At 48.8% G+C, this 16,810-nt stretch overlaps 1 protein-coding gene across 1 annotated transcript in view; it reads left to right on the top strand.

Annotated features, from left to right (window-relative positions):
* Positions 1-13,847, top strand: part of MICAL3 (microtubule associated monooxygenase, calponin and LIM domain containing 3) — a 188,923-nt gene extending 175,076 nt beyond the window's left edge. Inside the window, exons 34-36 of the mRNA XM_025041083.1 lie at positions 7,105-7,204; positions 7,340-7,413; positions 7,509-13,847. Of these exons, the coding sequence (XP_024896851.1) occupies positions 7,105-7,204; positions 7,340-7,413; positions 7,509-7,693 (359 nt within the window). The 3' untranslated portion in view covers positions 7,694-13,847. The remainder of the gene's footprint in view (positions 1-7,104; positions 7,205-7,339; positions 7,414-7,508) is intronic.
* Positions 13,848-16,810: the final 2,963 nt, after the last annotated feature.

Raw genomic sequence — 16,810 nt, 5'->3', positions numbered from 1 at the left:
TCAGAATGCAACTGAGAAGTAAGCTTGCCTCTTTCCTACCTATAACACCTTGGAGCTTGTTGTTCAGAAGCCGAAAGGAAGCCAAAATCAAAAAGAATCTCTTATGCAGGATTTTCTGAAAGTATAGCTGGAAGGGAAGTAATCTAACCCTGGAGCACTTTACAAACTTTTGTGCATAAAACAAACTGTGGTATATCAAAAGGAAAGGGGTGGGGAGGGCAATTTTAAGCCTGTAAAAGGATGATATTGTATGACTATGTGAGCCGATTATTTGGAATTCTGTATTTTCATGTGGAAATGCACTTATAAGTGGTGGCTCAGTTCATAAACCTGTTTTTCTCAAAATATCTCTAGTGTACAGTGTGAGGCTATGACATTCTGGGTCATACCAGTGTTTCAATGGGGAAATGCAGCATTCCTGGCTGGGACTTCTGCAACCTAGATCTCTCCCTAGGAGGCCACTTCCCATGCTGCACCAGGCACAGCTGTGAAGCCTGTTGTGATGGCTCCTTAGTCCAACAAGGAGAACTAGGAGCCTTACAGTGTGGAGAGACAGGTGCCCAGGATAAGGCACATCCCCACAACTGCTGCTTAGCTCCAGACCAGCTCTCTGGTCAACCACTTTCCTTTTGTTCAGTAATCCTTGAGACTGACCCACCAACTTGCTTTCCTCTTGTGGTTGCTTTCTTCTGTTGCTTCCCAATTAAAATAATTTTCATGCTTTGTCTCTTAAGGAAAACAGGGCTGATGCGTAACTAACACAGTGCCTGGTACGTGAGAGGTACTCAAACATTTCTTGTATAATTTATTAGTCCTTAAAATATGTCCATTATCCTTATAAGGTATTTTAATTTTTTTCTGTATCACCAATATAGAAGTTAATGGATTAAATATAACCAGGCAGAACTGAATGATTGAATTGGAGATGCAGAGCCTCAAGCCGACTCCCCTCCCAGCTCATGTTGTCTGTGGTGTACATTGGCCTGTGAGTGGAGCTAGGCCTTTGTCCTGGCCCCTCCAGCCTTTATAATCCCATCCTCACCTCTCCTTGTGAGAAACGTACCAAACCCTTCTCTACCTTCCAATCTCAGGGCTAGGGGGCCTTGGGGTTTTGACTACCAAAAGGGCTGAAGATGGGTTTGTGTGCATTTCAGATGAACATCCAAACTCAGTCCTGAGGAGTCATTTTTTCCAGCTAGCCGAACATTTCATTCAGTTAGCTGACAGGGTGGGAGGGGAGGACGTAGTGCTTTGAGATGAAGTGTCTTGGGCAAAGCCTTTATGCAAAAGTCAGAGGAAGATGGAAATATAAAAAGGACAGGTATAGAGAAGGGAAAGGCATCGTAGGATTGTTTGCTTCTCCCACCTGCCAACTGCTCTACAACCTGTTGGGTCTTGGACTGTCCTGGGCCACACAAGAGGCAGGGCTTGGAACAAGGTGTCCAGGCAGGTCAGAGACAAAGTGGTGGTGCGGAGTGCACTTCCAGCTTAGGAAGGCAAGACCACTATATCCTAAGCCAGGTCACTTACCCTCTCTGGTCCTCTACAGAAGACTGGAGGAAAGAGCGACAATGCCATCCTCCCAGGCCTGGTAGTCTGAGTAGTGTCTGTGTGTGACTCCTCTGCTTCCAATAGCTACCTATTATTAGATTTGCCTAGAACCTTTGTTGGCACTTTAAAGAGGGCAAACTCTTGGTTCAGAATGGAAAAGGAAAGATCTAGGTTTTAGTCAGTCTGTGCCACATTTAACTTCTTTGAGCCTTAGATCCTTCATTTAAAAATAGAGATGCTAATGCCCATCCAGGTTGCCACCCTGGGCTGATGTCTAGATCAAATGAAGTAATATATGTGAGAGTATTTTGAAACTATGAAGTACTATCCATGCTTATTTCATGCATCACACTGGGATATGATGATACTTGCCTTACTATATAATAATATTCTGCTGCTTTTCAAAATTCAGTGACACACGTTACCTGCCCCCAGAGATCAAGGTGAGTGGGTGCTGAAGAGTTGCTGATGGTGGTCACATTTCAAAAGGAAGTGCTGCTTCAAAGGAAAAAAATTAGTTTGCTGCCAAGGTAAAAGGTGGAGCAGGTGAGCTTGCAGAATGTTGAGGGCAAACAGAGCAGTCAAGATGAGAGTGTAGACCTGTTGGTAAAAATCCTCTCACCAGAACCAAACCCTGGGGTCGCTCAGAAGTGACAACTGGAGCTCAGAGGGCACAGAGATGGTTCGAAGTGACAAACATGGTGGCCGGTACAAAGAGACAGAAACTGGGTACCCTAGTATTAAAAAAAAAAAAGTTATTTTAAACTTCTATCTACCATGAACTTGAGCACATCTTTGCCCTTAGAACTAGTGAACCAAATCCTCTATTTCTCACATCTCCAAAAAAGGCAAAGAAACGACACTCAAAATCATGCTTCTGTGCTTCCTCGCATGTTCGTTTCAGATTCGGGTCTAGGCGGACTCCCCTTATTTGGTGTTTCCAGTCAGTCTCCCCTCCTCAGTTTCTTCTTTTTAAAACAATATTTGTTGGGTGTGTTTTTGGAGCATGCAGGAATGTCTGAAAAAGAAGACCATAACCACGCATTGTGTCAACTACCCAACTCCTTTCAAGGAGTAGCCCTTCTGGACATTGCACATCCTGCTTTCTGCCTCCTTATGAATTTTTTTTTTTTTTTACACTTGCTTTACTTGATGCTCCCTTTACTAATTTCACTTCCTAATTTCTGTTCTGAATATTCTGTTATCTCGTATTGTCATCTGTATTAGAAATGTATAGGATGTAGTCTACATAAAAGAAGCTAAAAGCTATATTTTGTGATATCCAGAAAGTAGAAACACATTTTTAAGTATACATGCAGGTATACTTCCTTATTTTGGGTATGCGTTGGTTGTGTATCATGTCACTGTGCCTTGCCAATGAACATGGACACTGTTTCATTCTGCAGCCCAATCTGTCTGGTGTAACGTCAGTGTCAGGAAGCAGCACAGAGTACTGTTTAACGTCATTGTTCTTGGGATTTACCCAGGTGCTCCGAGCACCAACACAAAATCTACCCTTTGCAACAAAGAAGGTTGAATGCAGATCATCTACAAAGCAGTGTGTTTTTTAAGAAAGAAACCCTTCTCCCCTCCCCCATTGACTGTGAGCTGCTCACAGTCCATGTCTGTTGAGAACACTGGGTATAATCAGCATTTCACACACACACACGCATGCACATGCACACAGTCTCTGGCTTTAGTTTCGAAGTTTTATCCAATATCAGATTAACTGCACAAGCGCTACGAAAACCACTGTGAGGAGCTTAAACGAAAGAGAATGTGGTGCCTTTTACTCAACTGCAAAGTACAAGGGCCTCTCAACCAATAGCTTGTCTATTTAGCCCTTCAGGTGACTAAAACGGGGTTACTTCTTACACCCTGTTCCAATTGTAAAACCACCGGGTCACCTTCCCACCCCCACCCTACAGTTCTTGAGGCATTTCTGCCCCAGGGGCCTGGGGAGGGGCTCCTCGTCTCCTGTGTGTGCCCCTGTGGTTCTGTGATGGTCCCTGCTGAGCTCTTCTCCCTCTTCTTGAGTTTCTCTCTCTGCACACTGTCTTCTCTCAGTTGCCCCATCCATGACTTACTAGCACTGTTACTGTGAGGTTTTGGCATGTCCTGTCAACTCACCCCTTTTGGTCTTACAGTCCAAAGTGTGACAGCCTTACCCTAGCTGTGCAGATGGAAAGAGCAGAAGAAAAGGGGATGGTTGGCTCTCCCTGGCTTGGGGGCGGATAGCGAAACAGGCTGGTGGAAGTTGCTTCTGCGTGGACACGTTCTCCCAGCATGTCCTGGCTCAGAGTTCAAAGCACTGCAGATGTCAGAGCACTGGAATCCCATCACAAGATTGGGTGCTGCCTCCAAAGACTCAGAGCTGCTTTCTGTGGGCATGGCAACCCAGCAGTCACAGACCCCTCCTTACTCCTTAGACATATCCAAGCTTAGTTTTACTGGGAGGGCATGTATCTATGAATATGAGTACAGGTTTCGTTAGTTGCCCAGGGTTATCACCTGCAAAACCTAGAAGCAGTTTTGGCTACATATCTAACAGTCTGTTACAGAGTTAGGCAGGCCTGTCCAGGGGCTTTGGGCATTTTTGAGAAGGGAACCCAAAACCCAAAAGGTCACTGTATGGTAATACCCAGTGTCACCGCCCTCCCAGTGGGGACTAGAGGAAGGAGGAACAGCCCCTTACCTGTGAGCGGCCTGCCATCAGGAAGGGAACGTGTGCATGTACGTTCCTTTTTTAAGCCCTATGCCCACATCAGGGACTGCCACCCATGCCTGGGTCTGCTCTTGCTCAGTTTCCGTGCTGAAAAAAGGACTTAATTCATTTGTAGACTTTGTTTCCCTTGTTTCTGCTTTTCCATTTCTTGTATTTTTTTCTTTTCCTCCTGTTCCTTTCTCACTTTTTATGCTTTTTGTCCTCTGCTTGTTTTTTATTTCACCTTCTCCCTGTTCCTCTCCACTTCCAAACTCCTCCTCCTCCTCCTCTTCCTCTTCCTTTTTGTCTTCCTCCGTCTCCTCCTCCTCCTCTTTGTTTGGTCCTTTTTGAAGTTGAGCCCAGTGGCGGGACTCCACGGCGTAGACCTCTCTCCTTCTGCCCTTGCTGTGTCCAGGAAGGTAACGTAACTCCCCATCTCATCCCCACTGCCTCTCAGGGCTGTAGCAACGCCAGTTAAACAGGGACCTACACCCAACTGTTTCTCTTTCTTTCTCTGACACTTGATAGCCCTATTACAAAACTCCATGAGTATGTGGCAGTTTCTTAAAAGGAACAGTATCCCTTTGACTGTCTCAGGGGAGGACTGGGGTCCGGAGTGAAACCAGAGGGCCTCCAGGGCAGGCCTTCCAGGCTGTAGCCAAGCATCCCACGATATTGCACCACCATTCATGGTTGGGCCTTTCAGTCTCAAATCCAGCAGATAGAGGGGCCAGGTTCACAGGTGAGGAACCTCCCACCTGTGCAGCAATGATTTGTGTTGGTGGAGTCGAGGAATACTGTCCTTACAAAGACTGGTCTACACAAATGCCTCTTGAGTTCTTTTCCAAAACAATCACTTAAAGCAAACTTCTCTACCCTGTGTCTTGCTGAGTGTGTGTGTGTGTGTGTGTATGTGTGTGTGTGTGTATATGTGTGTTTAAGTTTGTCTGATTTGAAGTCTGTTGCAGTGATGAGATTGTCATTGAAAAGGCATGTGGGAAGGGGAAGGGGAAGTGTGGTCATGACTAACCCTTGCTAACCTATTCCTCTGCTCTCCATGGCGCTCACATTTGACTTTCACCCTCCCCACCATATACCTTTGCTCATCGGCTGTGAACAATCTGCCATAGCTCATGAGTGGTGTTTGGATGTCTCCCCATGGAATTTTGGGGAGGTGGGAAGGAGGGAGAGACTTCCCAGTGTATTCATGGCTTGCCACACTGGGCAGCTTGCATGCCTCAGGGCTCCATCTTCCATGGCCATGTGGGCACACTGTGCAGAGATGCTCAGAAAGGAATGCATGGAACTGAGCTGTAGGCTGCTTTAAAGCCAAAGAACCAAGTCTATTGGGTTGGGTAAGGAGAGCTTTAGTCCCCAGACACTCCAGCATGCCCTCCACAGTCACAGGCTTGACCAGTCAGGAGGGAGCTTCCATCCTTCGGACTCAGGCACAGGCCTTCACCTTGGGAGCACAGCTGCATCTGCACTGGGGCACAGTGCATACGCTAACCCCTATTTATATGAACATGATTCATTTCTGCCTCTCCAGAGTGTGGCTCCATTGAAAGACTAACTGGCTTGGGCCTCATATGTCAAGCAAACCACATTGCAGAAAGAATTGTCTTTGAACAGTGTGGCAAGGAAGTCAGGTGGTAAGAATGTAGAAGTAAAGGAACTTGATAAATGAACCGTGCCACCTGAGAGTGTACTCCATATGTTTCTGGGTTTGGTCTTTACTGGGATAGAACATCCAGCCAAGTAACTCATAAAATGGAAAGCACTTTGAAGGATTTTCCAGTCCAATGCCTCTTCACCGGGGCCCTGTGGATGGACTTCAGGCAGCCCATGAACACCCTGAAGTTCTATATGAAATTGTTAGATGTATATACAAGCATTTTTCTAGGAAGACAGTCTCTAGCTTTCCTGAGTCTCAAAATGGTTTGTTACCCAAAAATATTGAAGAACCACTGACAGTCTGTCTTTTGCATTCAGGCAGGATCACACGGTGGCCAAGAGCTTTGTGCTCCAAGAACAAGGTGTTTGTTCCCTCGGGTGGTGTGATTCCTTGGAAAGTTCTCTCTTCCAGCCTCCTTCTGCAGTTAAGCCCAGCAGGGTCAGGCTGCACCAGATGGAGGTTTAATATCAGTCATGCATTGGTGCAGGGCAACTTGAGTGAGCAGGCAGGCACCAGCCCTGGAAGCTGCTGCTGGGATTAGATCAGAGCCAGGAGTGGCCGCCTCACTTAGTCTCTAGGGTCTGCTGGTGTTTCTCTGCCCTTGGTGAGAAACCTGATAGCTGTCTTGAGATGTGCTACGTATTCCATGCAGGATCCGTTGCGAGAGTGGTTTGGTCAGATAAAAGAATAATGAGGTGTAGTACCGGAGGCCCAGGGCAGGCAGTGCCTGGAAGGAGCTGAGTTAATGAGTGACTTAAAAGGAGGCGAAGTATGGCATATAAATTCATTAGGCTGGTTTCCTCAAAGCAGACCTAGTTCATAGCAAGTACCAAAGAAATATTAAGTGAATGAAAGAAAACAGGAAGGCAAAGCACTTAAAACATACCAAAAGAGAACCATTGAGGAGAGCTCCAAACAAGCGATGACCAGGTTACTGAAGGGTGAGGGCCAGGCCTGGGAAGGACAAATGGAAATGCAGGGTCCATTAGGCCCTGGGGGTTGGCGGGGGGTGGCACCCCCTCCACAGCTGCAGGCAAACTCTGGACCTGGCTTGGGAGCGTTCCGGCAGCATCTTGCTCGGCTCTCTTTGCACATTTGCCCCAGTGTGATGACTCCTGCTGGATGGGTAGACAGCAGACCCTCCATGCACGTAACATGCCCTCTCTTTTGGCAGGCATGGGCAAGAAGGACGACCCCAAGCTGATGCAGGAGTGGTTCAAGCTGGTGCAAGAGAAAAATGCCATGGTGCGCTACGAGTCGGAGCTGATGATTTTGTGAGTGGCTTTAGGTTGGGACCCAGCTAAAGGGGAACGTGAGTTCAGTGCCTGTCACAGCAGGAACACAGCCTGCTAATTTAGTAGATGAGTTACTGTGGTCCCCAGATCATTGTTGCTTGTCTCCCTCCCCAGCGCCCGGGAGCTGGAACTGGAAGACCGGCAGAGCCGACTGCAGCAGGAACTCAGGGAGCGGATGGCAGTGGAAGGTAAGAGGGGGAACGGGTGAGCTGCACACGGGAAGGCTGGGTGCGGGCCTGCTGCTTCCGGCCCTACAGACCTAATGTCTTCGGTTACCACCCAGATCACCTGAAGACCGAAGAGGAGCTATCAGAGGAGAAGAAGATCCTGAACGAGATGCTGGAGGTGGTGGAGCAGAGAGACGCCCTCGTGGCCCTGCTCGAGGAGCAGCGGCTCCGGGAAAAAGAGGAGGACAAGGACTTGGAGGCTGTCATGCTATCAAAAGGCTTCAGCCTGAACTGGTCTTGAGTGCTTATCCACGCTCTGGTTGGCTGGTCTGTGGTATCTGCCTGACCCGGGTGGGCTCTCCCAGACTACCCGGATTCAAGATCTGAGAAGGGCCGCACCTCCTGGGAGTTCACACTCACGTGTCCACGTGCCTCTTGAAGAGCGGGTCAAGTTCTGTTGTGGGGAACACTCCCCTCACCCCGAAGATGATTATCTGAGGTGGCTCTGCCTCCTCGAAGAGACCCATCCTGACCTCCTGCTCCGGGGAGAGGTCATGGAGTGTAGACCCATAATGTGGGGAAAAGAAAGGCCTGCACGTTCCCCACAGTGGTGACTGGCACTCCTTCTTGCACAGGAATATTTAGTAAGAGAAGGAAACTGCTCACCCCTGTCAGAACCATAGCCATCAGAGTGTACCCCACAGAGAGAAAGGGGCACCTGTCTTCATGCTTCCTGAAGCACCACCAAAGAAATGAAGGAGACAGCCCAGGAAAGCCACATGTGTATCGAGACCAGGAGAGCGACCACGGCCAATCAGGGTGACACCTACCCCAGCATCACAGGGAAGCCGAGGGGGGCCAGCTCCTGAGTTCGTTATGCAAGTGAGTAAGGAGGATCCAGGAGGGGTCTGCTCCCCGGCCCCACACCACACACTGCATCCCAAGTGGCCAAATGCCCCAGGTCTCTCTATGACTAGCCTAAAGCCTGTGGATTGCTGCATTTTGCTTTTAATTCACAACCATTTTAACACTGGAAAATACTGATTTTGGGGAACGAGTGAGGCTCAGAATTTGACAAACAGGCGTTGTCACTGTTCGGCACTTCACGTCAGGGCCAGAGTTATCCTCCTTGGTGTTTTTCCTGCGTTTGCACATTGAAATGACGCTGACAACCTGGCAAGACACTCAGTGCTTTGGACCCTTTTTTGTCAATTAACTTATTTTTTTAATACTTGAAAAGAAGCAACTTCATTTTTATATCTTTACTAGAGACACTGATCACCTGGCACCTGGTGTGGGAGTGAAAGAGGTGTCCCATCCCAACCTGACTGAACATTTGTTACATCCATCTATTTATTAGCCTTCTTCATAGTGTTACTGACCCAGCTGGCATCAGGGAGCAGCTGAGGCCCTCGTGGGGGCCCCTGCTCACAGCTCTTCTGTCCCCTCCTGTACTTTGTGTCCAACTTCTCCTCCTCCACCTGGCATCCTGTCCTCACTCTGACACCAAACTTTATGTCTACACCACCCACTTGTCAAGGAGACATTTCAGCACTATTTGAAGCCAGACCAGCAGGCACAGATGCCACTCATCTCCCTGTGGTGGGAGTACTGGCTCTGCAGAACCCATTTTGTCCCTTAGTTTTGGTGCCAGGGTTTCACCTTCCACGATACATTTATTAAAGAAAGTTGGGGTATAGTCCTCTTCCAGACTGGCTGAGACAGTGCACGGTGGGACCCTGTAATCCATCTTGCTGATGAGGATTCCCTCAGCCCATCCTGAGCTCCAACCAGATAGAAGTGTATGTGGTACAACAGGTATTGGGGTTTAGGTTGGTCTCTCACAAACATAATAGCTTCAGCCCAAACCTCCCCAGTATCCAGATGTTCATGGAGAGACAAGGGAGGATAAGCATCATGTACCCAGCTCCTTGAGCCAAACTCTGCTCCTTTCTCATGATTCGGCCAGAGGCTGGCTGTACACAGCGCACAGAGCCACTGTCTGAGGAAACCTGGTCGGGCAGCACCTGACCAGCCACGGAGTGAGTGCACAGTCAGCCCAGGGAGGAGACCTGCCAGTGCCAGGCCACTCCGGGAGGGTTCTCAAGCCAGCTGCTGTGGAGAGGGGCCTGTGTAGCGAGAACAGAGGCCTGGCAACTCTCAAGGCCATCTGAGGGCAAGAGAGATCAGGTGTCCACGCTGACCTTGGATCTTCCATGGGGAACCACACCGTGCCTCAACTTGAACATTCATTCTCACTACAAAGGAGCAAAGAGCTATTCTTCACTTTGTCTAAAAGCTACCATCCCCCTCCTCTGAAAATCGAGGAGGCATGCTGCTAGCAGCCACCACAGTTCTGACTCCATTTCATGTTTACTGATGAGGCAGGTAGGGTCTCTGTTTTTTCTCTTTTCTTAAAAGGGGGAGGAGAGGGTGTCATAGATTCCATCTTTAAACTGCAGCCTTCCAATAAAATTGGACTTCAGACAGGACCTTCATCGCCTTTGTGGCCCTTTCCCTCACCCTCCACCTCTCGAAGACCACTATGCCTGGCCAACCCCTGGGAGGACTGCCTCCATTCCTTGTAGCTCCTGCTAACCCCAGAACAAGGAAGCAGTTTATGAAGTGGTTGGGAAGGGCTGCGGCCATAGCATAGCGATCCTCTCTAAGTGGCCTAATGTAGCAGGAGCAGCAGATGTTACTGTCTGCCCCTTGCCGCCGGCCAGTACTGCATCGCTCCAAAGCACACACTGCTGCCTTCCGTTACTAGAAAGAGGGCTGAAGACTTTGCAGAGAAGCTTTAAAAATCCACGAGCCTGTAAAACGTTTCCCCGCTCTCCACATCTAAGTGTTAAGATTTCAGGTTCTGGTAGAGCACTCTTTTAAAAAGCTCCCATTTTATAACCACTAGTTCTCAGTTTATTTACTACCCTGTGACATGCTGCATGAAATGTTTTCCCACTCTGGAAATGCATGCAGCTCCAAGCAGGCTTTCTTCTTGTGAGTTAAGTTCCCTTGAAGGTAGAAGGAGGAGGATGTATATTTATCTGAAATGCCAGAGGTCGGTGAGCCAAACACAAAGCCAACACAGTGGGCAACCAGGCTCAGCGCCACCTAGGGCAGTGGCAGGCACCCCAGCCCCTGAGTCTGAGTCATCAGTGGGGGACTGGCCAGCAGCACTGTGGGGTCCTCACCCTGCCCACATGGCATCTTTGGGCCTTTGCCCCCAGGCCTTTGACCAGCAATGATAGATTATTCTTTACCTTTTCTAAAGAGAAGAAATTTTTCAGTGGAGCAAGAAGTGGAGAGAATTTAAAGAAATAAATTTCAAAGGTTAGGCAGCAACCAAGCTACAAAGAAGAATGGGCCACTTTATGCACAATAAAAGTTTCAAAAGAAATACAGACTGTATTTCTTAAGCCATTGTACTGGACTTGGCAGTGAGCCTGGATACATTTCCACATTCTACCACCAGCCCTTTTCAAGTAGGTGATGTCCATGCTGTGTCTAGTGTGTGTATGGTTGTGTACAAAGTTGTTTACAGAAGACGTTATTTTTTTAAGTTTGTACTTTTTTTAGTTATCCATATTATCCTGGCTCAGCTATCAACTGTTATCGCTTGAGAAAATGTATGAAGTAACCCTGTGTGGTAAGAAGCTGCTCTTCAAAACCAAACCCCAGTACACCCCCTTGAAGAAAAGCAAGTTCTAGAGATTCTCCAAGTTGTAATGACCCTGCGTCCCGGCGACCTTCCTGGCAACTGCTGCCCCCAGGCCTGCCTGGGCTCTAGCCTTTGACACAGCTGACCTGGGATCCTGCAGCCTCTAGGCCTGATGGTTGAGAGATATTGATGTCCCCAACTACATTTGGTGCATTGGGTCTTGGAGAGAGCTGACGTCACCCTTCTTCAGACTGGAAACATCACCAGGAGACTGAAGGGAATAATCCTGGCTGACTCTTCTCTCTTTACTACAAGAAGCCTCCAGGGCTGTTTTTCCAAATGGAGGCAGCCCAGCTCTGTCCCCCTCCCTTGGTCTGCTGCCCCATCAGAAGCATAGTGGACTTCATCATGACCCACAGAGCTAATCCCAAAGGCGTGATGCTTCCCTTTGTAGCAGTAATGAGAGGGAGAAAACAGCAACAGATGGATAGAGGGGAGCCTTGTCCAGCCTCTTGCCAGCTATTCCAGAAGGAAGAAAAGGGCCTAGCTGATGCAAATGTACGCATCTTAGGGACAGTAGAGCCAGCTGGAGTGAATATACTGTGACTCTAGATTCCTAAAAGGAAAGATGGATTGTGACACATGCCTGCTGGGAAAGAAGAGGAGTTTGGAAGTCACCTGTGCTGGTCACCTTTTGTTCCTCAGAGGGGCTCACTTTGATTAGAGCTGGAAACAGGCAGGACTTGGCTTCAGTGCACAACAACCCCAAGTGGCAGGAATGATGATTGTTTTATTAGGCAACCAGGAAGGAAGGCTGCTGGAGCCCCAGGGAATACACATCAGAAGCACATGTTTCCTTTCTTTCCAAGAAGCCACCATGTCTGATGGCTTAGAAATCCCTCCTGAACCCTGCCTGAATCCTCATGGTTCCTTCTTAGGAATCAGTGAAAAATGGTAAAGGGAGAGAATGTGCCATTTTATGACACTTTATGAGCTGGCAAGACAGTCCCACTTAAGGAGAGCTCTCCTCCTCCTCGTTACCTGCTGTGAAGAATCTCCCCACTGCAATACTCAGTGAGGAGGGTAAAAACCATCCCCTTATGTGGGCTATGTCCCATCAAAACACCAGCCCAGGGGACAAGAGCCGCCCCTTGCCACACCAAATCAAGGAGCCTGTTAGACTAGGCACCCAGGGTCACAAGCCCTCCAGTGACGCTCCCAGACAGCCTGTTGCTGCTCAACACTCAGGTTGTATTTTGTGACAGCCCCACTCCTTGTATCCTGTGCCCTGAGGTCTTGCAGCTAGGGCCTAAACAGGGAAGCTGGAATCCCAGATTTTGTGAATAGGCCACATGTGCTGGCCGCCTCTGCCTGAGAAGCAACATGTTACCAGGACAGAAATGGAAGGGGAGACAGCATCCTATGCACACGTGTTTACACACACTCCTTTTCACCTCCAACATGTCTTTTCTGAACCAGAGTGGACATCTAGTTCTAAAGTAGGCTGGATTTCAGCCTTTAGCCCCAGGTAGGACCAGCTGTGATGGGGTGGCCCAGGCCTCAGCTAGGCAGGACTCGAGCTGAGGATCTTCCTGCAATGGCACCCAGCCTGGGGCCTGGAAGGCTGGAGCTCTTTCGAAAGGTCTTCAAAGTGGGCAGGCAGAGCATCCCCTAGGCCCGGGAGAAGGGTCTTTTGTAGTGCCCAGTGTGAGAGTAGGGCTGCCTCACGCAGCTCTTATGATACGAGGACAAGGTTGCTGCTGTCTGACCACACATGAAAGGGCAGCAGGGGTGTGAGTGTGCTGAGATCAAGGTCAGCATTCAAACGTGAACTTGTCCATGCCTCTTTCCGACTTCAGACATAGCCTTAGGCACATCACTTTACTGGTCAGGACCGCCCGCTGTCTCACCTGGGGCTGGTAATCAACCAGGATCGTGGGAAGGCAGTGCATCGAAGGGTTTGAGATTCTTAAATCAGGGCCTGTGTACACATACAGACATCTTTCATAATAACTAACATTCACCTTAAAGAAGGGTAAGAACCCAAGACGGGCTGAAGGAAGTTTCTCACAGTACCTCCAGGGGCTGGTTTCCAACTGCCCAAGGTCATCTCGGGTGTATCTGGTATGCCAACAGAGTTGGGCGTTTATTTTTAATTATTTTAAATGCTAGGCTGAATCCTCTCAGGAACATAACTTACTAGATACAGATCGCTATAGATGAGCAGTGTTCCCAGAACATTCAGATAGGCTGCCGCTGGGTGTGTACCTGAGGCTAGACAGTGCTGGGCTCTGTACTCAGTGCCTTAACTGGGAACAAACCAGCACTAAGCTCAAGGGGGCAGCCCAGAGCCACCAGGCACCTCCACCTTGAAGCAGCTCCACCAGACCTCTCCCAGCAGTGTCCCCAGGGGACAGAGCATGGGTCCCTGGTCCTCCAGAATCATTGTCAAGGATGTGGGGTTCATCCAAGTGAAAGTTAGGGTGTGTTCATTTTAGGATGCTGAGCAAGAGCCAGAAGAACCAGAGTTCACTCGCACATACCACAGGCCCTATCACAGCAAGTGATGAGAAAAGTGAGCATTTCTTGGGAGAGAAACCCTGATAAATATCTAAGGTTTGGCACTCTGGCCTTCAGGTTGTTGCGCTAAGAGTGTGATAGCCAAGTCTTTACTGTGGGTGAAAAGAAAAGACAAGAAGCACCTGACAGCCAATAGCTCCCTTTCCCCAGCTGCATTTTCTTTAACTATTTTTATAATGTTTTTAAAGAATTAAATACCGTTTTAAAAGTGTAACCAGGGCCAGCCTCTTGCTTGGTACCAGCCTCTTACTGGGACAAAATAACATTTCTAGCTGCAGTAATTACTGTTTTCAGTCTTTATTCTTAAAATCACCTGTAAAAATCCGAGTGGAGAGGCAGGAAGATTGGGTATGGAGGGCTGGGTGCCTGAGTCTAAACTGCTGGGCCTGAGTCAGATTGGTGCTTTACCCAGATTTGGGAACAAGCCAACAGTCAGCTCAAGGGGACACCCCTGTCTTTTCCATGCTGTGTCATCTGCAGCCCAGAAAAGGCACCAGAGCCTTACTCCTGAAGGGTGGCTCAGCCCCTGTTCCTGGAGGACACCAAAGCAGCCTGAGGGCTCTTCCAAGTTCTCCTATGGGAAGATATTTTGAAGCATCAAGAAAGGCCACGTTTTCTGGTAGAAGAGAATGCTCCTGTGCTGACTTTGCAGTAGTTTACATATAGGTATAAAATAAGTTTATTTCTGTGTCTGTGAAGAGCCCTGCTGCTTCTGTTTATGACTTTTAGAGTCATTAGAGCAAAGGAAAGTGGGAAACAAATAGTACCTTTCTTCAGTTTGAGTGGTGGAGTACACACCATTTACCCTCCAGCTGTTTGCCATCTTCCTGTGGCCAACAGCCAAAATAAAGTCAGCCATTATTTTTTTCTCCTGTGTGGAAGAGGGTCATTTTTCCCCTCAGTAAGCAAATTCACACCCTCAGGGAGCTGGGATCTGCCCATAAAACCAAAGGCTCAAGGTAGCCTTTCTTCCTGGATGCTCCAGCACCAGCCCCCCGCCCCAGTTGGCCTCCAACAGAGTATGTTCCTGTGGGGTGGGAGAACTATGTTCCCCCTGCTCCAGGTCCATCATTTCTGTCCTCACTACCTTCTTTGTTTTGGTTGGAAGAGAGCAACTGCTATCTAGTAAGACCTCTTCTTCCTCTCCTTCCCTTAACGTTACTGCAGGCATACCTCAAAGATATTGCGGGTTCAGTTCCAGACCACTACAATAAAGTGAGTATCACAAGCGAGTCGTAATCTTTTTGTTAGTGGAGGGGCTTCAGTTTGTAAGAAAACAAAATGCAACACCTGTGGAGCGCAATAAAGCAAGGCGCAATAAAACGAGGTATGCCTGTGTATATCTTGAAGTAAAAGGGCAGGTGAGAAAATTGTCATCTTTCCTAAGCTATTTGCCCAGGTGGAGGACAGCCCCCCTCCACCAGAACGTCCACTTGCTTTAAGCACCAAGCTCTTCACCCACCTCCAGCTTCACCTAATGGAATCAGAAGTACACGTTCCCCAGGTCTCAATGAGCAGAAGCTATCACAAGGCATGAAATAGAGTGCAGCCCACCAGAGCCCTGGGTGTTGGGAGGCCTGTTGCCCTCGCTAGGGTGGGAGCATCCAGGCAACCTGGCCCGCCTTGCATACACAGCCTGAGGAGCCTGTATTTTCTGCTCCTATCAGGTTCAAGAGCTGGAGACAGGTAAAGAACTTAGTTCTTAAAGCAAGTGAAGCAACAGAACAATGCCTGCCTCCCAGGCCTCCTCAACCAAAACCTCATATGTCTGCCTCCCTGGAAAAGAATTTTCCAAGGACCCAGGGGATGAACTAAGAGACACCACCACTCTCTGAGACTAAGCCATGATAGCAGGACCTGGGAAAAACTTTCCGACCCTGATGTGGGGATTGTGCCCCTGGACTTGGCAACTGAGGAACACTTAGACACTAAACAGACTGATATGGCTGGGTCTTCACGTGTCTAAGAACTGCCCATGGCTTTGAGAGCTAAGCAGTGAGTTCAGCCAGGGAAGGGGGCCAGTGACCATTGTGTAGCTGGTCTTCACCACCCAGTAGTCAGTGTCTGCCGCACCCCTTTCGGCAGTTCTATGGGTGTGCTTGGTCCCACGGGATTAGGATAGGCCCACAGTTTAAAACAGTTCTCATTCTTTTCCTCCAAGCTAACGGGGTGATCTCCCCAGTCCGTTTTTCTTTATGCTCCTCTGAAATGATCTTGAGTCCTATCCCCTTCTCTCCCCCACTCCAGCCATTAGAAAATTCTTTATTGGAGGCCACTTGGCCATGTGAAATGAGCACTGAACAGACCAGGAATCTGATCTGGCATCTGGCCTTACCTTGGCCCTCATCTGGCTAGCTGACTCTTGAAATGGGAAAATTACATCCACTTGGCCTCAAGAAGTAGTTGTGAAGCAGAAAAGAGATTAGAGATACTGTGTGCTCTGAATGTGTCGGTCTGTGCCTATCCTGTGGCTGCTGAGTCACGCATTAACATGCTGGCCACCAGAGCTACACACAGATGTTTCCCCCTCAGGACTGAGCATAGACTCTTGCCCACGAGCAGATGTACCAGTGTCTTACTCCAGTGCTTGTGACAGGAACCAGCAGCAGCTGTTCGAGTCTGGGCTTCCAGGAAATTAGTGATGACACCTGAAGTTCAGTGCATTTGTAGGAAAGAAACACATGGGGTTGGATTGGATGTGGGGAAATACAACATGGAATGAAGACCCAGAAACTTCATGTGAGGTGAAGCAAGCATCTCTTGGCCTTCACAACTGGAACCCAGACATTTGTTCTTTCCCTGCCACAGGTCTGGAATGTTCATGAGGCTACGGTAATGAGAGTCACGGTCCCTCCCCTCAAGGAACACCGAGTCCCACGTGTGGCACTCATAGAGCCACGTGGCGTTCTCCAGCTGTGTGCCCACACACACCGATGCGGCCTTTCTCAGCATGTCTCCCTCTAACAAATCACCGTGTAAAACATTCAAGCCAGTCGTGGCTAGGGCCCTTTCTCGCCCACGCCAGGACCCCCACACCTGTTCCCTGGCGTGTTGTGGCTTAGCCAACTCCAAAAAACTGGCTTCCTGAAGAGCAGAGATGAGACGAAGGCAGGCAGAGACGAGATGAAGGAGAGTACAGAGACCCAACAACCTGGCCGGCAAATGCTGAGGCACCCA

The sequence above is a fragment of the Pteropus alecto genome, unplaced genomic scaffold (genome assembly GCF_000325575.1).
Source record: "Pteropus alecto unplaced genomic scaffold, ASM32557v1 scaffold76, whole genome shotgun sequence".
Taxonomy (NCBI): domain Eukaryota; kingdom Metazoa; phylum Chordata; class Mammalia; order Chiroptera; family Pteropodidae; genus Pteropus; species Pteropus alecto.
Note: the sequence above shows the minus strand (reverse complement) of the source record. Positions and strands in the feature narration are given on the sequence as shown.